The sequence below is a fragment of the Melospiza georgiana genome, chromosome 1 (assembly GCF_028018845.1).
Source record: "Melospiza georgiana isolate bMelGeo1 chromosome 1, bMelGeo1.pri, whole genome shotgun sequence".
In the NCBI taxonomy this organism is placed as follows: domain Eukaryota; kingdom Metazoa; phylum Chordata; class Aves; order Passeriformes; family Passerellidae; genus Melospiza; species Melospiza georgiana.
Window position 1 is genome coordinate 103,384,245 of NC_080430.1, and position 26,687 is coordinate 103,410,931.

General features: G+C 39.7%; 1 protein-coding gene across 1 annotated transcript in view; it reads right to left on the bottom strand.

Annotated features, from left to right (window-relative positions):
* Window positions 1-3,538: 3,538 nt before the first annotated feature.
* Window positions 3,539-26,687, bottom strand: part of RAB31 (RAB31, member RAS oncogene family) — a 62,189-nt gene continuing 39,040 nt past the window's right edge. Inside the window, exons 4-7 of the mRNA XM_058024312.1 lie at window positions 25,898-25,969; window positions 23,934-24,040; window positions 19,264-19,373; window positions 3,539-7,721 (exon numbers count right to left, since the gene is read on the bottom strand). Of these exons, the coding sequence (XP_057880295.1) occupies window positions 7,624-7,721; window positions 19,264-19,373; window positions 23,934-24,040; window positions 25,898-25,969 (387 nt within the window). The 3' untranslated portion in view covers window positions 3,539-7,623. The remainder of the gene's footprint in view (window positions 7,722-19,263; window positions 19,374-23,933; window positions 24,041-25,897; window positions 25,970-26,687) is intronic.

Consider the following 26,687-nt stretch of genomic DNA (forward strand, 5'->3'; position numbering starts at 1 on the left):
TGCATCAAAATGAGTTCATATTTCCAGCACATCTCAAGACTTCTGTCCCTTCTTACTGAAATTATGGGGAGAACCATTGTGGTGTCAAAGGCTGCAGAGTAGGAGGGGAGCTGGTTGGGTGCCAGCAGGCAGTTCAGGTTGCCACCTTGAAAGCAAATTTTCCTTGAGAATCAGGAATGACTTACAGAGAGTGGCAAAACTCATAGGACAAACAGTATCTCTAAAGGGAATGCTGCCAGGAAAGCTATTTAATTCTCATTTGTGTTTCTGACTGCGTCAAGAAATAGCACAGAAAAGCTACATCTTTATTTTGAATGTCCTTCTTTCCAAGGGCTCTTATTGGACTACTTCTACATATTTTATTCTTTTTAGGTAAATATCTATGGTGTGAAATTTTCCCATGTTATGAGTGATGAACACACACAAGAGCTTGGATATTTGGTAGTGATTCTATAGGTTTGGTGGTGATGTAGTTTTTTGCAGAGCTGGAATATAGAAATGCATTGTGTCATCCAGGCTGAATCCATTGCTCTTTTTTGCTAAACCCCTGTGACAACTCCCAACACATATTTGTCAGCAAAGCTGCCAATGTCTGAAGATGACAGGTAACAGGGATTTCTTTTATAAGATGATTAACCTACATTTCAACCCTATTAAACAAGTGAAGAGAAACTGTTGCTATCCTCCTAAGCATTTTTAATTTATTTTTCGTCAGTAACAACGCTATTGCTTGTTCCCCCAAGTCATGTTATATTGACCAAGAGGAAGGAATGTGATGTTCATTTTCCTCAAGGGCATCTCTCAGACATGTAAGCTGACTTTCTTATTGATTTGTTCTTGTCAATATGTAATCAGAAGCAGAGGGATCATTTCTCTTTTAGTCTGTAACAGATCATTTCCCCAGGGTACCCTACTTGATGTAGGGGAATAGGGGTTTAGTTGGTAGATATTTATCTTCTTATTTAAACATGTATTTTACTGCTGTGGAGGGAGCACGAGTGGCATTAAGTAAAACAAATGTGAATTAAATGGACTTTAGGGGAAAGGCATTTTTGTTTTCTAAAATTCCCAGTGTATGGTTGAGTCTTTTATCATAAATAAGGTGTGTCTCAAAAAACTTTTGGCAGATGATGGGAGAGAGAAAGCTTGAGCTCTTCAGGAGGTTTTCAGAAAACAAGGTCAGTACTTTTCAAAGAAAGCTCTTTTTTTTTTTTTTTTTTTTGGTAAGTCTTTCAGGCAGTCTCGGGGATAAAAAAATGAGTAATTTAACAGCCAGATAAAAGAAATCCTTCCCAAGCTGTTAAATGTTTAATACCTAGCCAGGATCCTCAAAATTCTCTTCTCCACACTAAATAACAATATCTTATTAAAAACTTGTTAATTGGTGTGACACTAAATGCAAGTTTGTACAGGTCTCTTACACTTCAAGTTCTATCAGTGTGCTATCTTTAAATTTTCACAATGCCTGTGTTACAAAAAAATTCCAGTAACACTTCTAGAGCTATGTCTTGAAAACAAAAGGATTATGAATGAGTATCAAGAGCCTGTCTTCCTATTTGAACAGAATACACAGGAGTGGTAAGCAATAAGGCAAACTAATCTGCATCAAGACCCACTTGGTAGTAGCAGAAATGCAGGCATTTTGCAATAAAGATTCTTCTTAATTGAAACACAAGAAACCCACCTGAAATAGATATGAAAAAAGCTATATTTTGCCATATTATGCTAATACTTATTCTTTCTCATCTTTAACCTGTTAAATGTGGCTAGCTATTGATTTTATAGTTTTTTTGTGAAGTCTTACTTTTGGACAGTGTGAGAGCATTTATATCAAGCAATTAATTTATCCCTGGTCCAGCTGGCAAAAAACAGTAGTCCAAGAGAGGACCTTATTGATGGCCAAGAACCCCATTACACAATGAAGACATCCATCCTATCATTGATGTCAAGTCCTTAGGGAGTAACCAGCACCAATTAACAAAGGCATTTGTACAACACCTTTAGATAGTTTATCCCCCTATGAATGTTTTAACACTTTTAAAGAAAATTATTCTGTAGCCTTATATAAAACAACACTGAAAGGGGACAAAAAAATAATAATCCTTCAGTTTACTCTTTTCCTTTCAGGGAAGCGAGGGAAACCTGGTAGTGGCCTGAACAGTTTTGCAGATTAGGTGAGGGGGTGGAGGTATGAAGTAGCTACACAGACTATTTCATCAGCCTTGCTGTCCTGATTTCAGTGCTCAGGAGATCACAGCAGGGTGTCCTATGATGCTCTTTGCAGAGGCTGAAGCTGCAGTGGTGAAGATTTTGAAGGCCGAAATGTCAAATGCTTTTCCTTAAGTACCTTGAGACACAACCTTCAATCTTCAAAGGAAAGCAGAGGAGATTTATTTTCTAGTCAATCGTATAGCTCCCCTCTCATTGCTGAATTCAACTTCAAGCTAACCTAGAGCACCACAAGCACATGCTTCCAAGCCATGTAAAACATCCCACTGACAACACAAGGACTGATCCATTCAGGGGCACAATTCTCTTCAAACACCTAAGGGCAAAACAGCATTCACTTCAGATTTTCCAACACACTGATAATAGTTAAAGGGCTTAGGCTTTCCATTAATTAAGTACATCGCCCTTTAGTTTACACTTATGTACCTGGGTTCCTTCTTGTTTATGCACAGCTGGAGGTAAGATACATAATGTTTTCAAGATAATTTTAATTGCTTTAAAGCAAGGAAGAGATCCTGTGTATCTTCCAGCAGTAACTAAACTCACCATGTATGAAATGTCTTTGAAATACTGGTTTCTCATTACACAGAAAAGTGGTGTTCTGTGCTGTTATTTGAATGACACTGCTTCTTACATACTGCTGTGCATTGAATTTATCATGGCAGTCAGAAAAGTCTTACTCCAAAACCCCGTTCTTCCTTAATAAACCCAGCTCTTCATTCACAGTCCCCATAGTTGTTGTAACAACTGTGAAAATATGAACCAAACAGTGCAAAAATCTGCTGGTGTAGTTAAATACCTCTTGAAACAATAGCACCAAAGGGAATGAAACACTGCACATTTCTTAAGAGAGTGTTAATTCTTCTAGACACAAGTCTGAGGGAGGGACATAAAGTAGGGTGAAAAATAAAAGCATACAAAAGATGAAGTGTCTTACAAGCCATATTAGTCATTGCTGTTATTCAAAGCAAGTGGTAACTGGAAGCTCACTTTCTACTGACAGCTACTATTCTAAATTTCTAAGCAGATGCCAGCCACTCAGGTCCCTCTCTTCTAATGGATAAATCAAATAACATAGCAAAAGGATTTTCAGATCTTCTTTTTCTGGTTTTGGGGAGTTCATCTGGACTGCAGGATTCCCCAGGAATGCATTCACTTTCTGTTAAAAGGCCATCCACACACGTTTAAAGCAGCATTTAAATCCCAGGCAAGTAATCCACAGACTGCAGAGAGGCCTTTTTCAAGAGCAAAGGACATGCAAAATGGAAGCTATTTTGTTCTGCTTTATTGAAACCAGAGATAGTCCCAATTCAGAACCATTTAAAACATTTATTAGGGTTAATCATTGTAGGTTAAATAAAACACAAAAACTACATTTTAGGGGGGAAAATATTATTAGGTATGATACAATTAATATGTAAAACAAAAGGTAAAGTATTAACAGATTGCAGCATCCCATACATGAAGCAAGTGGGTCCAGCCCAACCAAAGCTCTTATATAAACAAAACAGAGGAAGAGTACCTAGCAGGTGATTTTAAACTGGAAATTTATCACCGACTCTGGTATAAATAATTAAGGGTAGGTTAGTAAAATATATCACTGTAGTGAAACAGTGTGATGACAGCCAGAATGCTCACACGTGTAACCTATCTGGTCATGCTTATTCCCATGTGCCATGAAGGATTAGTGAAGACATGGGATGACAAATAAGTTTTTCGGGTATTGATACAGACTCATATTACATTGCAGCACTTTAGATAACATGTTGTACTGTGACCAAAAATAATAAGTTTTTGAGCGTCACTTTATTACTTCTAAGTTCCAATTCCTGAAAAATATGTCTGGTTTTAGATTTCTCAATCTGCAAGACAAACATTTTCTAGAATATGCCATTTTCATGCACAAGAATGGCAAGTCAGAAATTGTACCTATGCATATCTCTATCTTCTTGCTACCTTTGATCCACAACTTTATGTTCATATAGGTGAAATGATCACTAACAGAAAAATGTACTTACAGAATAAAATGTGTTGTATATGAGAACCAGACATAGTGAAAAAAACACTACATGTCAGCAGAACAATACAAAACCATACTTTATATACACACACATATGCAGAGCATATACAAAAACTAGTTCCTTCATAATTTTTTTTAAAACTTGTTCATGACAAGCCAGAAAAGCAAGTCACCCTCAACTGGACAGTCACAGTCCTGAGTCACAGTGCAAACAAGCTCCACCAAATATCCTTGGCACTACAGCCTGTGCCTCAGTCCTGCTGCCAGCTCTCTTGAGAAAATCAGTCTTGGACAAATCCAGCACCAGCTGGCTAACCAAGAACTGCAGCATTGATATTATTATTATTATTGTTATTAGAGAAGATCAGTTACACAGTCAGGTGCTCCAGTACAGTAATTCAGCTTTTCACCAGCCATTAACTACTAAGAGGAATTCCAGTTGCTGCTAAACTTTCAACTCTGAGATTGTCATTTTTCTGACTGTTTATGAAGGGTGGTGCTACTTTCCAAGAAATACAGGGAACCAATGGAGCAGAAATCATTAATTTTACATTTTAAATTCACTATTTTTAAACAAACAATTGCCCTATTTGAAGGGGCTACACCTTTGCTTTGACAAACAGCAGAGAGGCAACAATATTGTCAAAAGTGGGCCCTGTGTTCAGAGAAAATGCGAGATGCTCTACACAGCACACTGGCCTGTTATTTTTATTCTGGTTTCAGACTTCCCTACTGAAGCTTCCAGTAACCCAAATCTCAAGAACTCATACAATCAGATTCCTTATTAATTTAACTCTTTTTCTTGACTAAAAGCAGAATAAAGTGATTTAGATTTGCCCTACCAAAAGCAAAACCTCTTTAGTCGCCATTCAAATTTTAAAATCTGTCAGAGATCCATTATAAAAACTTCCAATTTAAAAATATTTTAACATATAGCTCATAAACCTGTTCTGATTCACATACTGCTCAAAGCCAGCTGTGATAGCTGGTTGTTCAGGACAACATCCCATAAAGATCAGCAACAATTGCCATTTCTAACATAAATTAGAGTATACAGGGTACTCACAAATTGTCTTAAAAAGCTTTCAGACGTCTCAGTTAGGATTTAGTAAGTTTTGAGATGCCATGGTAGAAAAAATAAAAATATGCAACAATGATTTACAAAAGCTTAAAAATCAATTACGGATAACTGCTATATATTGAACAAAAGTTTATGGCACCTCGAAAAACATGGGTTCGATCTCATCTTGTTTTCTGGGTAACTGGTCTAGCCTCTTACTGGGTTTACATAGGAGGAATCAGATCTCTTCCAGCATTGGGTCATAGACCCATAAAATGTATGAACCTGTGATGTTGGTAAGTTTGGAATTTCCTTAGCACTGAAGGCCACATTAAGCTTTTCCCTCCCCAGCCTAGTGAAAGAGCCAGGCATCCCTGGCAGACTTGCTTGTACTGGGATGGAATTAAATGTTCCCTAAGGGAGCCTGTCTCCCTCCCCTGCTGTCCACAGTGATGATTACTGAATTTTCATTTAAATAACCCTAGATTATCAGTTAAATACTTGCTGCAATGAGACAGAGACATGGATCATATATCAGCACAGCTGAAAACTGAAAGTTTGGCCAAAATCTCCAAGGCTGTATTTTCTAGAATGAGTGTTTTCAAAGGAGGCTAAAATATAGGAGAAACTACTTACATGTGAAAAAACAATGCAGCATAGGTTCTCAAATAAAATGCAGAGGGATGTTTCCCACCTATGCTACTCCAAACCCTTGGAGACAAAATGTTCCTGTTGATTTTATCTGGCTCTGTTTCAAGCCCTAACAATTGGTGACATTTTATCTAAGCAATCTCACAACCAGCCAATAAGGTCTGCTTTTCTATGTATCAACACGGAAACGACGCTCTCGGCTGCCTGCTCATGATTTATTGTGGAAAGTTATTTTTCCCTTTTGTTTGCTTTTCATAAGCCCTCCTGAAAATGTGCAGCGGCGATAATTTTCCTCATAAGAGAACAAATTAATGTTGTGGAATTCAGGCTGGGCTCTGGTTTTGAATACAGCATTTCTTACTCCAATTCCCACTTCCAATGAAATTGATGGGGAAGATAAATTTGGATTTTATCATCTCAGTCACACACATTCATAAAAGACAGAAATTGAAAACACATACAGTTTAACATTATTTCTACTTCATAACCCTCTAAAGGAATGTTTTCCTCCACTGCATTTCCAAGTGCATCACGCTTCAAAGATATCACATAGTGTGCCTTCCACACCACATCCCCACACAATTGAGAAGATTACTCCACAAATTCAGGGAATTACATCTGTAAGCAAACATTCACGTTTGTTTTTTAGATTCCAGCCTCTAACCCCAAATAATATTGTGCTCTCTTGTGCAGTTTTTGTACAGAAATATCGTTCTTTGAACTCAAACACCTCTTGGAGCAGAGCACCGAGACCACACTGAGTGGGGCACTGTGGCACCCTCTCTTAGAAACCAAGGAATACACAACCTTGAACACAGACAACTTTGGTCTGGGGCACAGATCTGCAGGAACCCTGGTAAGCAGTGGATATTAAGCCTGTATTTATGCTCATTTTACATTTTCAGCAACTATTGAACCCACACCATACACGGGGAATCATTCCACTCTACACAGGGGCTGCATTTTCACTTCTTTCTGGAGCACACTGGAACTGTATGGGGTCCAGCAGTTTCCTTCGTGACAACTCCTTCTTCCACATACACAGCACTTCCTGACACAGATTTTGACTTCCAGTCCATAAAAACTGCATTCACTCATCCTTTGGATCCTTTTTTTTTTTCTTCAGTTAGCAAATTCAGTCCACTTCTTGCTGATGTTTACTGAAAGTAGGAGATGAAGCTGCAGATTTAGAAAAATCATGAAGCAGAGTCCAGCTAAAAAGATGGCAGAGAAATTGTAAGCCAAAATTCAGGTTTTATGAGATTTTTTCACCCTATTATTACAGAGAAAACTCTACAAACAGGCCAAGTCCACTTTGCAAATGTAAGAAGATAAGTTTTTGCAGAAAACCTAAATTTTATTTAAAAACTGATCTTTTTATTAAAAAAAACCCCAACAAAACAGTCACTGGTTGAAACAGAGAATCGGAGTACTTTGTAATTTTGACAGGATATTAGAGAGGATTTTCCAACTGGGTTTTGCAAAATCCCTTTGAAGTAAAGCCTTCTGCTTCTGGTCCTTGCGTTATTGCTCATGGGAAGTATTGAAATTACTGCTTTCAAGATAAGGAGCCACGTCACTGAGATCACGAAGTCCTTTCTCAGTGAAGAAAAAAAAGCAAACGGTGCTGTTTTTCAAGTAAATCTAAAAAGATCAAGTTGGGTCAGCAGCACCGCCTACCCGTCTGTGAAGTCTGCCTTCCAAGTTTGATTGCTCCATTGTTACTGTTTTCATGAGGATCTAAGGGTGGAATTTGCTGACCTGAAACACATGAGGAGACATGAATTCAATTTTCCTGATGAGAGAACAACACACCATACAGGTAACAGTTAGAATTTAGCTTGCATAAGAATTACATCTGTGAAACTTTACAAGAAAACAACCGTTCCTTGAATATTTTCCCTTGTATCCTGCTCATGAAATAAAGACTTTCACATTAAAAACAATATATGAAATATGGCTACTGAGAAGACATGAAGTACACTGAAATTATATTATCCATGAATTTTTAAATAGTTATCTTACTGAGCTCCTTACAACTTAAAATGAGAAAATTCACATATTTCTCCCAGTTCCACCTAAATGTGAATGGTGCAAGTTTAAAGAGATTGTGCCCATCCTAAATCTGCATGACATTTAGTCCTAGCACACTGGAGTTTTACAAAGCACTGTAACTAAACACATGGTGCCTACAATTGACAAAGAAAAACAGATCTGTCCTTTCCATTGAATCCCTTCCTCTTTTTTAGGCATATCCACATCTTTCCAGTTGACAGCTTTGATTACCTAACATTACCATCACCCCTTTCCTTGCAAACTCTCCTGATTTTTTAATCATCTTATGGAGCAATTATTTAGAGTGTTTGAAAGAATTCCAGCCATTACAGAAGAGCCAGAGATCTCTCCTGGGGCAGAAGGGCACTGCTCCAAATCCCTCCCCTGTGTGCCCTTTTAGTACTGCTGCATCTTTTGTCTAACTGCCTTCCCATTAGTGGAAAACATACAATGTGCTTAATAAGAAGAATAATAAATGGGGAAAGAAATTCTCCCAGCTCCAATCCATCCTGTGTCTCTCTCTCCCTCTCTCTGGTGTGCATCTGGCTTTTGCATTAAAACCTTGTGTGAGCTCTCCATCAGTACCTTGAGATTTTACAGTCGTGGTAATGTACTTTCCCGTCACTTTGTGGATTTCCTAAAAATTTTTTTCTGAAGCTGAATCCATTTTTATGAATTATTCCTGGGTTTACCATTACCCATGTTAAATAACATGAGTTAAAATATTTAACATTTGTTTCTTATATACCACTTTCAGAGAACACAGAGTTCCTGTGAACAGCTCATCATAATCCAGGTGGATTTTACAGCTTAGATTTCCCCATCCTTTGCTTCAGTCATTCACAGCTCTCTCTTACCAAATGTTCTATGAATTATGTACCTATGCTGAAGCCTCAGTCCTACAAATTATTTGGGGGAGTAGTTGTGGGTGGGCGAATTAAAAGCATTCAAGTAAAATCCACTCCCAATGAAATCAAACAGCAAAATTTGATCTGTAAAACTTGTCCTTAAATTACCTTTAGCCAAGATTCAAATTTTCTCTTATTCAGTTAGCTCTGCACAGGTATGCTGTACAAGAAAAGTGTGATTTTTAAAGCAGATAATTTTGTGCAGCTGAATGAGAAGGGGAAACATCCTCCCATTACTAAGGTAAAGATACTGCATCTGGTCCAACACAGTGAAAAATGTGTATCTTGAGGGCCAAAGCATGTATAAGCACTGACATTACAATGCTGAGCTCTGTTTGGGTCACTAAAATATCAGCTTCACATCCTGCTTAACATTCTGTTCAGACTTCATGTTTGTAAAGTAAAATAAAAAGCAGAATAGGTGGTTATAGACCCAGCTGTTACATGCATTAGTGCTGTTGGCTTTGTTTGGAGACAAAGAGAATCCACTAATTCTTAAAACTCTAGAGAATATGAAGAACATGGTATCTATGAGAGGCTTTCCAAGAAGGCAGTGCTGTCGTCATAGAGACCTGCAGGGAACTTGTGCATAGGTACCTAACACTTCCAAAGGGCTTTCAACTCAGTCCCAGCAAAATAAAACTGTCAATCTGACCCAGACAGAGCACAAAGTAGCTAAAAAACCTGGAAACTCCAGACATGGCTTCCACAAATAATTTGCCATTAATCAAATACCTCTAAACGTTTGTTCTTCTAACAGTAACTTTGGAAGAAGAGAGCTTTAATGTGCAAACTTTCATTTTAGAAATGAAAGCCTAACTTTCATTTTAGAAATGCATTAAACCAAGACATTAACTCTATTTTTTTCACTCAGCTTTTCATATTTCCTATAAGAAGTATTTTCTACAGTAGTCCTGATGTGTATGCCAAGAAGCAGGCAACTCTTATCTTTGGAGCAAAAACCTTGCAGGCTTCAAGGTCAGCAAGCAGTTTGTCCAGTTCAGACCAGGACACAATATATGTTGTTAAGAATCACCCAGATTTAAGTAATTTCTCAGAACAATAAAACCCACATAGATAACAACTGTAAATAATGAAGACAAAAAAATCTCTAGACCTATTTGCTGCTTAGTTATTCTTGAACTTAAGTACAGTTTGTCAGGAACTAGCCATGTTTTCTACTGTTTTGCTACCACTACCCCCTCCTTGAACTCAATGTAAGGAAATAAAAGTTTAAACAGCCTAAACTTTTACTTTGAGTCTGAGTATTTTTTTTCAGTAGGTGATTCTTGCCTCACTTATTACTTCTCTTATTACCATAATTATTAAACCATGAAGTTAAACCATTTTAGGTTTATTAACAAGACATCCCTGCCCAAGCAGCTTTTACCATGATAGGAATCTTGGAGCATAAAACTTAATCTAACACCCAAGAACCATCTCCATGGCAAAGATACAGCAATTTTTCATCAGGCATCGGGGAAAGTGAATAAAAAAAATCAGTCAGAAATCTGTCTGACCTATTGTCTTTCCTTAGGCCTCCCTGACAGTAGGCACTGTAACAGAGAGAGGCCTAAGCAGCAGGAGAACACTAAGGATGAGGAGTGAAATGCTGATCCAGCATCTACACTTCCTGCTTCTAACCCAGCTCAATCACTATTGCCACCTAAAAGCACTGTGATCATCTCATCTTGTCATTCAGCTCCTGATAAATATGGCATCAATATTGCTGACACCAACTCAAATATAGCTGGCACTGAGTCAGGATCAACAGAGGTCACAAACTGAATTAATTTTGGAAAGTATATACTCATTTAAAATTTGCATCTCACTGGCATCCACAGTCTCTGTTTCAGAGTAATAAAAATATCCCAGTATTGAACAGCATAAATTAAAAATGCTGTAGGTTATTTCTTTCACGCAGATTATGTCAGAAAGAAGCAGCAGTGCTCTGACATCCAGCCCTGGAATTCTCATACTGAAGAAATAAAAACATAAAGGCAATTCCTCTTCAAACTGAAGACTGCTTGGTAAAGATAGAGTCAGCTTAAAAGCACCATCAGAGATTGAACTCCTGGAATAATAGAATGGCTTGGATGGGAAGGGCCCTTAAGATCTGGGGAGTTCTAACCCCCCTGCCCTGGGCAGGGATGTCACTCACCACATCAGAGTGCTCAGGGCACCTGGCCTTGAGCACTTCCTGGGAAGGGGCATCCACACCCTCTCAGGACAACCTGTTCTCCTCTCTTGCTTAACTTAAGATGACAAACTAGACCACAAATAGTCTTCACCCTGTTTTGAAGAGCAGGACACAACTTGCCAGCTTGCCAAAGATCAACAGGTGTGTTTTAGGATTCCAGAAATAGTTATTCACAGAGAATGCATACACATTTATCTAAGAATTCTCCAGCTGAACTGGTGAAACAAGGAACTTGGGGATAAAATATTACTGAGCTGGTATGAAAATTCCATATGGTTCCTATTGCTGATATTCCTACAGAGTAAGTTGCTGACTACAACTTGAAATTTGATTTTGCACTATTATTAAATGTAAGATTATATATTTCAATTTTATTTCACTAAGGTTCAGACCACGTTTCACAGATTTTGTGCAATAAAACTGTTTGTAACCATCCACCTCTGCACATTCCTGAAGAGGTCTTGGTGTCCTCCATCCTCTCATTCCAGTAAACACTGATGTGTAAAACAAGAAGTGTCACCAGAGACTGCTCAAATGTAGGGTTACAGAAATTGTCACAGCTCTGAGGTGAATCATCCAGATTAACAGATGCATTAAAGCAATTGCATCTCCTCCTTTCTGGCATGTTTGAGTTGGGCTGAGGCAGTCCAGAATGAAGGTCAGAGTCTTCTCCAAAACCTGGTGGAGTTCCAACTCCTGCTACTGAATCTGAGGTTTGTTAAGAGATTAATCAGCACTGTGGGCGTTGCTGTTCTAAGAGTGCCAGAGGCAGAGATTGGGAAATGGGAGGGTGGAACAAGAGATAAACAAAATGGGAATGAAGAAAAATGAAAAGTGAAGCAGAGAAGCAAGAGAGACAGCAGAGGCTGGGTGGCAGCTCAGTGAACAGAACTTGAGAAAGACAGGGAGTGCTCTAGTGCAGTTGGAAGCAGGAGGCATCATGAAAGTAATAAAAGCTGCTCTCTTTGTTCCTTTTTGAATGTGATGCTCCAGTTGGAAGCTGTGACATTCACTAGCTCAGAAAAATCAGGCTTGGAGCGGAGTTTTTTGCTCTTGTTTGAGTTTTTAAACATTAAACTAGTTTCATCATTGACCTGTAAAAGACTGCATGAAAGGAAAGCTTGGGATCAGCCCTAAAGCTGAGCATAAGGCTCAGTAAAAAACCTGCAACAGTTACCATGATGACAGGGGGACAAACACAACAATGCATTGAACAGATGACTCATTTACTGTGGAAACAGATGTGTTGTGATCAACCTAAACTGGCACATCCAGATGATGAAGTCAAGTCCCAAGGACTTGCAGAATCACAGAATATGCTGAGTTGGAAGGGACCCACAAGAATTAGCAAGTCCAACTCCTAGCCCTACACAGGACACCCCAAGAGTCACACCATGTGCCTGACAGCATTGTCCAAATGCTTTTTGAATTCTGTCAGGCTGGTGCTGTGACCACCTCTCTGGGGAGCCTGTTCCAGTGCCCAAGCACTCCCTGTGTGAAGAACCTTTTCCTAATATCCTACCTAAACCTCCCCAGACACAACTTCAGGCCATTCAAGAAGCAGAGTCCTGCTATCTAACACAACAACAATTACTCTAAGGAGAAGAAGCGGAGTCCTCTGCAGTGGCTTTCTCTGCCTTTCTTTCCATCTTCCTGAAAATCATGTACTAGGTAATTTTTAGGGGGCTGGAAGGTGAAATCCATTCCACTCTGCCCCAGAGAAGCAACCTAACACCTGTCAGACTCAGGTGAGCTTTTCTAATGGCTCACCTGAAAAAAGGGTTAACTTCAAGCAGGGTACAACAGCTACACAATGCCCAGAACCACCTCCTCAAATTGCCAGCTGTATCCCAGCAAGTCGAGCCCCTGCAAACCTCATTAATAAAGAACAGCCACCTGTGAAGACCAGGCAGAGCAAAGCAGGCACATCTGATCCAACAGTTTTAGCAGTTTTCTGCACCTGTAGGACTTAAAACAGTCCCACTTCACATCTCCCCCAATTCTTTCATGCTCTGAAACCTATTTCAGTGGTATTTTAGAAGTTTCTCACAAGAATTATAAAGGTTGGCTAACTAGTCTGTCTCTAGTTCTTTCCCCCCAACCCCCATATTTATAATTAAGATTTCCCCAATTGACTGTTTACTCATGTTGTAAGTTTTCATGCAAGGGAGCACAATAAATAAAATCGACTGCATAAGTAAACACATTTAAGTGGCAATTATTTTAATAGTCCTCATAGCACAGCTAACAGCATCTCCATGCAAGAAAATAAAGCCTTTGGTTTGGTTTGATCTAAAGCAAAAGCATAGATTGCTGACACAAATTCTTGCTAGGGGAAACAGCAATACAACTATGTTTTGCTCATTTAATTAAAATCTCCAGAAAAAAACCCCAAACAAATATTCAAATCTTGCATGTATCAAAGTAAACAACAGTATTCCTAATTACTTAATTGCTAAGATCCAACCTTGACTCAAGGGCCTGCTGTAATTAACTTTGGGCTATGTCAGTTTATTTACTATTGTTTTAAGTTGAAGTGCTCTCCTTGGAGAGGAATCCAGTACCTCACATGTTTAACTTTAGGAATAGTCCAAAGGTCATTAAGTTTTGCTCCATTCACTGAACTCTGAAAGTGAGAGGAGAACTAATCCTGAAACAGAGGGAACATAAACTAACATAAACTAACTAGGGTAAAGAATATAACCTCAAATATTAGTTTGGGCAATGTTCTTCCATCCTCTCATATCCTGTACAAAAATTCAATTATGAGTTTGGACTACCTTAAAAATTGGCATATGTCAAATTTCTTTGTAACCTAAATGTACTTTCTTTTCTTAAAACATCTTTCATAGGCCTCTTCAAAGTACTTCACAAATATCTGCAAATCAGCAGATAAAAGGATGAAAACCACCACACTCATCACTCACAAAGCTTGCAGACTGTCCATCTGCAATTTCACCCATCCAAGCCCATCTGAGTCAGTGTAAACATTGAGTGTCTGCTGGAAAATATTCCTTACCCATTTCACAGGTAGTTCATACCTTCCACTTTAGCCTGTCCAGCATACAACTGGTTAAAGTGTAAACGCTAGAGATCGAGTTTGATTTGGTTTTTTTAATCTCCCAGTATTTCTAGGAAACGAGTATTTGGGTTACATTAAATATTCAATATATGAGCTGCTGGCAAGGCATCAGAAAATCAATAGCTTCATACATTTATAACTGAGCATTTACCACATGAAAGGTTGAATCCCAAGACAGAAACTGCTCTAATTAGGAAGCCTCATCTAGGAAGAATGTTCTTATCTGGATTTTAAACATCAGCCAGTCTCTCCTTCTCATAGTAGGAGCACCAGTGTGAGTGAGCATGCTAACCACTCTTTGCACAGTCTCCAGAGTGTTCTGATAATGCGCTTCCCACTTCCTTCTCACCCTCAACAGAGGATGCTGAAATGATTTAATCTTGCCCCTTTTGGTAGCACACTGATCTCAGACTTTTGTTGGATAGGGCCTTGAGCAACCTGATCTATGAGGTGGCATCCTTGCTTGTGGTGGGGGAGCTGAACTAGACCATCTTCAAGGTCCCTTCCAACCCAAACCATTCTATTGCCCTATGATTTGCCAGACTTCAAAGAAAATAACCCATGGCCATCATGCTTGTTTTGTTTAAGCCCAAGTTTATTTCATGTTTTCCTGGGACATTAACCAGGGAGCCGCGGGCTCGGCTCAGCGCGCACCGAGGGTGGCTCTTACGTAACCCGCGCCTTCATATCTGGGCCACCTTCACACTGAGGGGGCAGGCAACACACACGGGCTGGAGGGAAACAGCTGGGTGTGTACCAGATTTGAGGTAACTCACGCTTATTTGAGCTGGTAAATGAACAGGTGTCTGAGAATTGCAAGGGTATGATTGCCACTAAATGATAGCACACACTGGGAAGCTTGTTTAGTCTTTGAAAAGCAGCCAGGCACAAGCAAAGGTCAGTAGGCTAAAGTCCCACAAACAAGAAGGGGCAATACAGAACTGGTATGACCCCCTGCACAGGCACAACTTTATTATACTGCTGTTGTATAATACATTCTTGGCATTTTTGCTGCTGCCAAAAAACCAGCAACAAGGAGCCACTGTGCCTATGATTCTTTTAAGGCTGGGAATAAAAAGTTAATAACATTTGTTCCTATAGAAACTCAGCTATTAAAAAAGAACTACTGGAACAAATTAAAGAAACATCGAACTGTTAAGCCCTTTTTATGTCAGAAACCTTTAAAGAAAGACATTGGGAAAAATCTACCTCCAGTGAGGAACATACAGCTGTATTAAAAGTACTCATTTCATGTTTACAGAGACATAAATCAGTCATGTGACATTTCACAATCACAGCAAACCTTCAGCCAGGCACTGCTAAACAAACCCAGGCTAAGTGAGGTAGCTTATCATTTGCGATCCCATGGGTACAACAGAACCCAGGAGCTGCAGCCCATTACCCAGTGCAAACTCCCAGCTCAGAGAACACTGACTTTGCTGATTCTCGTACTCAGTCTGCCTCCTCATCCTTATTTGCCCAAGTGTAGCAACTGCAGAGCACTCCTCCTGTCAAATTTGACCCATCTTCAAAAAGATCAGAAACTTGTACTGATTCTAGTCTTTCACATCTTGTATTTTCTTGAGACAAATTAAGGGCGATAGATTTGTTGAGACTATTTGTTGATAGTGTTGAGACTGTGCTATGAAGATATCCTTCTAAACAGCCAAATCCTCAAATTGTGAGAGAAACTTATTTAAAAATCTTTTAAGCACAGTGTAATATAATAACTTTAGAAATGAAGCAATCTTTCTACAATCTCTGCTATTTTTCCAAGATTTATCTGGCTGTCAACAAAACATACCAGTTCCCCTTTTTTCTCTATGCCTTCTTCCTATCATTATGAGTATACATTTTTCCATCATACTATTTCACTCCATCCACAACAATGTCCCTGGAAAGAGACAGTTGTTAGACATCTCAGGAAGGAAAAATTTTATGTTAAAATGCCCCTGGGAAATGAAAAGCATAGGCAAGAAGAATGTAATTTTTTTTAGCTAAAATAAAATGAAGTCTAAACTTTGGGCTGCTTAGGCTATCAATTTCAAGGAGGATTTAATAGAGAAATTCTCCACACATGTTGGAATATCCTTCCAAATCCAGACTATAAAACAGATAACACAAACAATCTACCTGCAAAGTCCAAGGTAAACAGAAATTGCTGCTTCCTTGTTCAGAGGCCAGGGAGCTGCACCATGCCCTTCAGGAGCAGCACAGGGAGAAGGGCAGGAGCTCTCAGGCATCATGAAAGCAAATCTGAAGCTACAGAGTGACTTTTAGGGCATCACACAAACAAAATTAGCCAGCAGAGTAGGAGACATTGCCACAGGAGGATTTCATACTCTGAAAAGGCAGAAATGTTGCTATGCAACTTGGGCAGAGACAGACATTTTTGGAAATTGCACTAAGACTGAGGTGGTATAAAACATCAGAAAGTTACTTATCAATACTCTCTGTCCAGTCACAATCACACTAATTAATTCTACTGCTAATCAAGCATTTTTCACTTGGTTTCCACTATTTTTCTATAAACATACTCTACCAACTCTCTCCTTTCTCTCTGCTGAGTGCTTGATAAGGTCACAAGTAGATCCACTGAGACCAAATATTTCTATATATAGAAGTAATTGCCTGTGGAATTAAGCGCACTTGCCTGGGTATCTAGTTCATACTAAACTTAATTTAGCTGATTTTCCTCGTCTATTATATTAATTATTAGGGACAGTGCACACCGCCAGCTGCAGCAATGCCTATCAAAGCTGGAAACTAATTATCTAATTATGTGGCAAGAATGAGTTCCTCTGCAAGAACATCCACAACCATCAGATGCAGACAAACAAGTAAACTATCACAGGGAAGAACCAGTTCCTCCAGACACCCATGTGGCACACACCTCTTTTTTAAAAGGAGGCAAAAGAATAGTAGTGTATTCTAGGAATACTGGCTCTTATTAACCACTTCAAATATATCCCATGAAAGCAAAGCAAACAGTTCCACAGGCCCCATCGCAGGCAAAGTGTGCTAGATAATATCAGCTGATTAAATATATGTGAAATAAAAAAAAAAAATAATGGGAAACAAGGAAAGGACACAAGGTTGAGTGTCTGGACATGCTGTCTCCTAGGTCTCTGCACCCCAGAAGAGGATTCAGGGAGAGAAGGAAACAGCAGTAGTGGAAGAAGATTAGACTATGGATGTCTTAAGAAATCTTAACCATACAAGCCTGAGGATGCATAGGGAGCAACACCGTTCTTTATCATCCCTGTTGTTTTTGAAAGGTTGTGGAGAAAGATGAATGTTCTATCTGTCTTCAAACAGGGACATAACAAGCCAGAGGTCTACAGGCTGATTAGCCTCACTCTGCTTCCTGGGACAACCCAAAGCAAATCCTCTGAGAAGCTGCTTCTGAGCACAAGAAGGTGAAGAAGGTGGCCAGACCAGTCAGCATGGGCTTACCAAGGGTTAACCATGTCCAGCCATCCCCGTTTCCCTCAATGGCAGCATGACTGAATGCTGTTTACCTTGACTTTGGCAAGGCTTTTGATACTTCTCCCTGCAGCATCCTGGAACATCCAAGTTGGGATGTTAGAGTCTAGATAGGCAGGCTGTTAGCTGTGAGAGTAGCTGGCTGGAATATCCAACTCAAAGGTCAGTGGTTAATGGTGTGTGTCTACCCATAGGCCAGTTATCTTGATTACTCTGATAAAATACCTTTTATCAGAGCCTGCAGCATGAAAAAACAGGCACCCAATTCAGCCCTCAGATGACACCCAACTCAGAGGTGCACTCAGTATCCTTGAGGGCAAGGCTGCCCTTCATAGGGCCTCAGGCTGGAGGCAGATGTTGGTCAAAAGAAGCCTTTACATACTTCAGAAAGGACAAATGCCAAGCACTACTCGTGGGAAGGAAGAGCCCCTGGCTATGAGAGGGGCTGGGCACTGGCTGCCTGAGAAGCAGCTCTGCCCAAAAAGGACCTGAGGGAAGCAATCTGAGCATGGGCCAGCAGCATGCTCTGGCAGCAGAGACAGCCAGCAGCAAGCCACCCGAGCCAAGGCAGAACATTACATTGGGCAAAGTAGTTATCCCCTCTTAGATGTGGTCCAACACCACCTGGGTCACACTTGCTTTGGGCCCCACAACACAAGACAAATGTTGACAAGCTGGTACAAACTCAAAGGAGGGCTGCAGGACAGTGAGGGCTGGAGGGCCTGCCCTGTGAGGAGACGCTGAGGAAAAAGGGCCAGCTCAGCCTGGAGACACAATGGCTTTGGTGTGCCACAGAGCTGCCTGTCAGAGCCCATGGGAAGGGCTGCTGAGAGACTGAACACTGAGGTGCACCCAGGACAGGGAGTGAACTGAATGAGGACAGGCTCTGGTTGATGTGGGGATGTCATTATGAGGACTGTTTGAACCAAGGAGGCTGTGGAACCTCTGCTCTGGGGCCCAGCCAGACTATGGCCTGGTCTGAATTCACCAGCAAGTCTGCTTGGGCAGAAAGTTGGACTCAAGTTCTCATGAGGTCCCTTCCAGCCCACAAGATCCTTCCCACTTGCAAACAGTGACCAGCACTGGAAGCCCTGGAAGGCAAACTGAACAAGACAGTTTTTCTTCTCCTCATGACAATAGCCAGCCTCATCATGTTTAGAAGGACTGAAGAAATGTATCTGTTTGGGGTTTTTTAAAATTACTACCTTCCACTTACCAATGCCCTCCAGGAGCATTTATCAACATTTAAGTTTTTTAGCAACATGATGATAAGATCAACAGTACTGCCACTACAGCAGGCTTGGTCTGAAACAGCAGATGTGACCCAGGCCAGGATTTATATACAGATTCAGAAGGAACAGGTTTACTCTGTATCTGCTATCTACTATGTTTTGCTCTGGTGTATTCAAAGCTGTTCTTAGTTTACATCTGCATAAATAGCAGCCATACCACAGGCTTCTTAGGTTTTATTGATGTGCTTGGGAAAGTAGTTTATAGACCTGAAACAGACAGCTATTTTCAGAAAACTTCTAAGCAATCACAATTAATTAATTAAAGAGAACATATACTTACTTATTCCTTGAAAAAGTTCTTCAATGTTAACAGCATTCTTTGCACTGGTTTCAACAACAATTGCACCTATAGATTCTGCATATTCTTTGGCATCCTTCATAGGAACTTCCCTGAAAAAAAAAACATTTCTAAATAAAAGAAGACAAATTTTAAAAAAAGTTAATTTTTAAGAAAAAACCCCAAACAACCTCAAACACAGCTGAGCATTAATATGCTCTTCACCTCCATAAAAGCAGTACTGTTTTTCTTCATAAGACATTTAGATCATCTTATTAAAATATATCAAAATTTCCACAAAATTGATCAATTTGCAGATTTCTGTGACTTGCTGCTGAATCCATGCCTTGAGAAAACGAAGATAATTTATGAAAATCACATTTGCTTGTGTTTTATATTTGACTTTGATAAGAAAAGCACTCTCCACATGCCAAATGTTCAAACAAGACAGGGTACAACTGTTGTGGATGAAAACGATAACAGCATCATGTGTCTTGCAAGCAGCAAGGAAATGAGAGATTCTGAAGTAACTAAGAAAACCACTGACTTAGAGAACATCAGTAACAGCAATCTGTGAGTGCCAGTTCACTGGTGAAAGACACCATTCTGTGCCATTTCACCAAACTGACACCATCTTAAAATCACCAGCAGAACACCCTCATTTTGTAACCAATACTTCAGATGCCAAAAGCTGGCAAATGCAGTTTACAGCATTCAAAAAGACCTCTGCTTTAAACAAGCTAGCCCCATGCTGGCCTTGTATCTCCCTGAGCCAGGAGGCAGAGCTGGATCTGCCCCTGTGCAGTGCTATCTGTAACCACCTCTACTCCTGATTTTTGGGCTACAGCAGAATCTGCACCGACTGCTTCACCCCACAGCTCCAATACACCAATCCAGAGCCTCCTCGTACAATTTCCTCCCTGTATGAGCGTGTCAGACACGTCACTCAGCTTGGTGTCATCAGCTGTGTGATGTGTCTGACATGCTCATATCCTTCTGTGTCATTACTTGTTATGAGTAGAAAAGTTGCCCATTTTTTAAAAGGTTGCAGAGTTCACAGGTTGGGCTAGTTGCTGCCAGGGTGGAGTTCCGACTGCTTGTTGTTGTAATCACCTGTTGTTAATAGTTTCTCGTTAACTATCTGTTGTTGATAGTTGGGAATTCCCTTTTTTGTCGAGTGCCACCCTGCTGCTTCCTGGAGAGTGGCACCCGGATGGTGAAGAGGAGACATCAGGGTTGGCATGCAAATGACATCGGGGCTGGCATGCAAATGAAGAAACCTCTCACCAAACCTAGCAAAAACCCCTAAAAACAACAAGCCAACGCAGAATTAAGGGGATCGAAGTGATGTCTAGATGTGAGGAACAGAATTATCTGCTAAGACCCTTTTTACCTCTCACCTTAACCTATAAAAGATGTCGGCTGGAAAGGGGGCCTCGAACATTGAACCAGAAAGCAGGGACTTTCCTGGTGCTCTCATGAGGATGGAAGCCCCAGCTCTGCCCACAGACCAGCGGACAAAACTACATTTTTTCTCCTCCTCCGGACAAAACTACATTTTTCCTCCTCCTCCGTGCCACTCCTGGAAGCAGCAGTGGCAGCGTGAGCACAACCCGTTGATTCTTCCCACCCAAGCTGATTTTTAACAAAGGCATTAAAAAGGAGAAAGATCTCCTGCCCTATTTATTTCATTACTGAAGGTATTAAATTACACTTGTCCCCATTATGGATCCCCAAGGGACATCACTGGTGTCCAGCAGGACTCTGAGCCACTGACCACCACCCCCCAGATGTGACAGTGTGACCAACTCCTCATCCATCAAACAGGCCACCCACAGAATCCATCTCTTCCCAGTTTAGAGAGAAGGATGTTGTAAAGGACCATGTCAAAGGATTCAAAGAAGTCCAGATAAATTACGGAATAAGGAAATATTGTGGATGCATCAAGATCTGAGCATGAAATTCTGCTGAATTCTCTTCACCAAGGATTTCCAGAGAACACAATTTGTTAAAGAGGTGAACCACATTTTTAGGGAAATGAACACTTCTTAGCTGCTGTTACAACCATTGAATTCTACAATGCTCAAAAAAGTATTATGGACACTTACAACATTTTAGCATTGAAGTTTCAGTTCCCCTCTTTTAAAGTACTTTTTAATGACCTGTCAGAAGAAAGCCTTATTCCTATTACTTAGAAGTATGCTGAACATTCAGCAGTTCTAAGACTTGACAGTACTACAACAAAGATGAAGATTTATAGTTGATAAAATTGCTTGCCTATCTGTAGAAATTCCATCAAAGTGGAGAAGAAATTTACTTCAACAGAGCACCAAGAATTGCTGATAGCTTATTAACAACATCAAGGAAAAGCAGTGTGATCCCTAAGGGTCCCAAGGACATCTTGGTGGCTCAAAACCAAATTTTAAATGCTAAACAGGGAGTGTAGCCTGGTCAATGATTATGAGAAATACATTAATTCCTCCTTACATTATCTCTTACACTCAGAGGTGGAAGAATCAAACCAACTTGAACCCGGTCAGCTTGACCTCTTTTGCATCTATTCATATTGGTCTTAAAAGCAGCTGTCTCTCTGATATCCAGCAAAACATCTGCCAAAAGCTCTACAAAACCAAGCAGAGATGCCAGAAATGCATACAAACAGCAGCTTGCTCCTGTGTGCTCACATTATCTCACTTGTAAATTCTCTGTGCCTAAAGGCACGCGTATTTTCTACTCATTGGAAACAATCAGATAAATTGGTGACATGTTTCACCTAAAACCATTTTTACTGAAGTATATCTGAAGACATAAAGCAGACAGAGAATGCAAACAGCTGCATGCATTGCATAAACAATCAGATTTCTGGAAGAACTGTGAAAATATATCACATATGAGATTGTCTACTCTCTATTTTTTCACCAAAATAACTTCAGCCGGACATCATTGGATAACTTCAACAAGGAAAAAAGATTTGCGGACTCAGAAAGAACAACTGCACAAAAAATATTACCAAAACTATTCATAATTATGAGGAGAAAAAAATGTCCTCTCCCATAAAAATGAAAAAGATTAAGAGACTTTAGCTCATGGACTACAACGTGGACCATTCACACAGCAAAACAATTTGTGCAAAGAGCTATACCAGCTGAACAGGAGCAAGAAGTGGATGATCAGCAATCAGTAAACTACAGGTAGTGAGTGGTTGATAATAATATGAGAAAATCACATATCACAGTTGCTCTGTGAGGAAGCTCAGTACTTTCACAACATTTCTGGGATACAGGATTTTTTTAAAGTCTTCAATTGGTGCAAGAGCAAGAAGAAAAAGGGCTGGTTATGGACTAATTTAAAATCATTGCCATTTGTCACCATCTCCAAACTTACTACCCTTGAGTTATTCTGGCAACTGTATTGCTGGGAACACTTATGCAATAAATTTGAAAGTGACTCTCAGGGCAACCAAAACCCCTGATTTGTGCTAAGTGGCTTTTGGTTTTATTTTTATAACCATCCTTTCCTCTTTTTTTTCTCCTTCGTATCTGGAAATTTTTGTCTAGCAGGACTCAGTTTCACCATGCTGACCAGCATATCACAACATCACGTAGGAGATGCCAATACCTCTGTGTCCTTGATTCTCAGCCCAACAGAAACCGCAAGTTTGCCAGAATTAGGGCTTGTTCAGTTCTTACAGAAAGCAGTGAGTTGCAACTTTCTCTTGGTTCATGGCTGACAGTGGCAGGGGAGAGAACAAAACCAAACCCACACAGGTCAAACCCTCATGGGGGCATTGATAAAAGCACTGCAGCACTTACTTGAAGTTACACACATGCTCCAGAACCCTGGTAAATCTGGGCCAAAGTAATAACTAAACACATGGGGATGTATTTGAACAGCCATGAGAGCCTATGAGGTCATAAGGGGAAAGCATCAAATATGATCATTGAGTTTCTACTCATAGATGAAGCAAGAAATAATAGTCATGGGCTGACAAACACAATCGCTACTGTAGAGCAGAATGTGCTCCCATTTCCTGAAAGGATAAATGAAAATCCAAAATACAGCTAACAAGCAGAAGAGCGATTCTAGCTTCACTCTCACTCCAAATAGCATCATCTCAGCTCTTCTGTAGGGGATATGGATTCAACCCTTCTCTCTTTTATCTAGGAGGTTCTTTGCTTCACACAGGGGACAAAAGTTTTACTTGAGGATATGCTCCAAAAAATCCCAAAGATACATTTTCTACATCCAGTATTATGAAAAAGTTTCAGTTCTTGCAAATCACAAGTTCTCAAAGTTCTGTGGTTAATATTTTACCTCTTGCCCACCCTCACAGCTTTATATTGCTGGTTTTGCTCATCACTTACTACATTCTGCACATTTTAATGGAATGGAAGGGAGAAACATAAAAAAGAACCCTTTTCCATTCCCAATGATTCAGTACATAAAGGATGTAGAGACTGTACAAATAAAAAGGAAGGGCAATAAAAGAGGGGTTAAAAAAAGCATAATTCACATCATGCTGTTGTTGCTGTTGAGGTTGTGCATTGCTAGAATCACTGATTCTAGTACAGGAGGCCAAAATTATATACTATTATAAAAATGAAGCAAAATTGTTATCTGAAGGGAAGAAACAATATAGTTACTGCAATGAAAACAACATCAAAAAGTATTACCTGATATCAGACAGATCACATTTGTTTCCAGCAATGGCCATTACAATGTTTTCAGGACCATGTTCTTTTAGTTCTTTCACCCATTTTTTCAAAGTATGAAATGAATCCTGCATCAGAGAAATAACAAAATAAGCTACCAGCACACTCTCTGCCAATGTATTTGCCTATTTTTTAAAGTAGAGGAGCACAGATTTGGCAGTATTAATGCAATAATGATTATATAGATCACAAGACTGGAAGATCACTTATCTCTCTATGCAATTTGCTTTTCAAGCTTTAGGCCATAAGGCTTCTTCAAATTAATTCTTGAACTTGGACACTTCCCTCTTTTCTGCTACCCCTCCTCCCTGCTCCAGTGCAGCACTGAATATTAAACTTCCAGTGATGAAGAAACTACCCCAGCTCATCTAATAGCTCATCTCCTTCAACTAACGTGAGCTCCATTTGTCTAATTTCATTTCTGTCCAGCAGCTTACCATTTCAATCACTGCCATATTTTTGATAATATCCAATGGAGCTTCCACAGAGATGCCCACTCCCCTGCATTTCCAAATCCGTGATCTGGTAAACCTCAATTTGCTCATTATAAAACTGAAGAGAGAGGTGACAATTCACTTGGCTTTTTTCCCCTCCAAGCATGAAAATCAAACCCTAACTTTTAATAGTAATTTTTTTATTTCTTTACACCAGTGAAGTAGTAGCTTTAAGATAACACTTATTTCTGGAGATCCTAATTATAATGCACAGTTGAAATTCTTACTGACAAAGTGAGCTCCCAAACAGATGATAAATAATTTTTCCCCTTCAGAAATGCACATAAGAGTTTCCTCTAAATCAGCAATGGCTGCATCAGTGCCATTGAAAGTAGAGCCCTATCAGTCACTTGGGGAAAAAAAATCCATTCTGCTTTAATGATTAACACTGAATATTAAGCATCAGAAAGTGAAATACACATTGACCTTCCTCTTCTATTTCCCCTTCTTTATTCTGTTCCACATAAGCTTGTTCCACATAAGCTTGGAGAAAGGCTGGCAAACCAAAATTTAATTCTTACAATATATTACAAGATAACTGTAAGATATTTAAATCCAAAATATCAATCCAGCACGATTCACTCTTCCTCACCTTTTCCTGGCAAATTAGCAGTGGAGAACAGCACTGCTGCACAACAGTGACCACCACTGTCAGCGACAGATCACTGCACTAATGCACTGGGGAGCCAAACCTGCCCTCCCAGCCTCGGAGTAAATAAGTCAATTGGCAAGAAAGGAATAAAATGCCAGTGAACTCTCCTGGCCATCCATCCATTAGCACTGCCTCTAAGTCTGCTATATCAGCAGGGGTTTGTTCCTAAAGGAGTGAAAGAGGCATTCAGCTGAGATCTCCCAGCCTCCTCTGCCCGAGAAATGAGCCAGAGAAATTAGGGATCTAAAAATAAAATTTTCATTCTAAACGAATAATGTTGAGACAAAAGGTCAGAGACTCATGATTTCATTATCAGTTTGAAAATTAATACATGATGCTTGCAATACAAACATGAAATTATATGCTTAGATAAAAAGAATTAGTTTTAAAATCAGTAATATGCAAACAACTTAATTTCTACTCAGATGATAAGGCTAGCAGCTGCTTTTTGTAGTAAAAATTCCACTCCACACAGAGAACATAGGTGGTGGCAGTAGGGAGTATTGCAGGATATGAATCCTGTCTTAGTCAGAGGAAACCCAAAGAAAATTGACAAAATGCAGTCTCAAACCTTTTGTCTACATGAAGTTGAAACAACACAGAAGCAGGACTTTTATATTTAATGTTTTAAGGCAGTTGGATACCTCCAGCCAGATCTACACAAACTACCAAAGCATATACATGTCAGACAAATTAAATTCTGCAGTTGTGGGGTTTAACTCGAACTCAGGCCCAAACAGAGGAGTTAACACAGGCAAAAAGCATCCCAAAGGTCTCACCTGTTTGGTGATATCATACACTATCACAGCTGCTGCTGAGCCTCGGTAGTACATTGGAGCCAAGGAATGAAACTGTTAAAACACAAAACCCCAGGAGAAAGTATCATTAATAAATAGAATTATCATATGCTTTGCCAGGTCTCAAAGACTTGCCATGGCAGGACCACCCCCTTTCCTTTATTCCACAGAGAACAGACCTTATCAGTGGTCACCCATCTCTCATTTTTCTTAAACACAAAGAAGCCAGACCTCCTTTATCTCGTGCTGTTCTTCATCCCACTGAATTTACACAACCAGCCCTCACTGATTCAATGCACCAGGACAAGTTTTGACAGGAAGATCAACTGCACTTGGAAGCCCAACCTGATGGCATAGGGACCCTCTCCCCTGGCAAACCACAATCTTGCTGTGTAGATCTAAGACTGGATTCAGCTCGGGTTTGAATTTTGTAAAACACTGCCAATGAGTTGTATCTGAACACCTGTCTTGTTTAACTATCCTATACTATGATAAGATATTTCAAAAACCATGGATTCTTGCAGTTGCTCTTCAGCTTTTTGTTTCAAGGAAAATATTCTTTGAGGAGAAAACCCCAAGAAATAAACATGTTTGTTAGAACAACTGAAGAACAGCATAATTTTCATAATTTACCAATGACTAAGCAGCTGATTTAGAATTTCAGCTTACAATTACAATTAGAGTGAGGAAGTAAAAAAAAGTCATTCTGCTGATTCAACTAAGCTTAGTCTCAAACAAACCAAAAATAATCTTTCTGGGAAAATGCATTCAG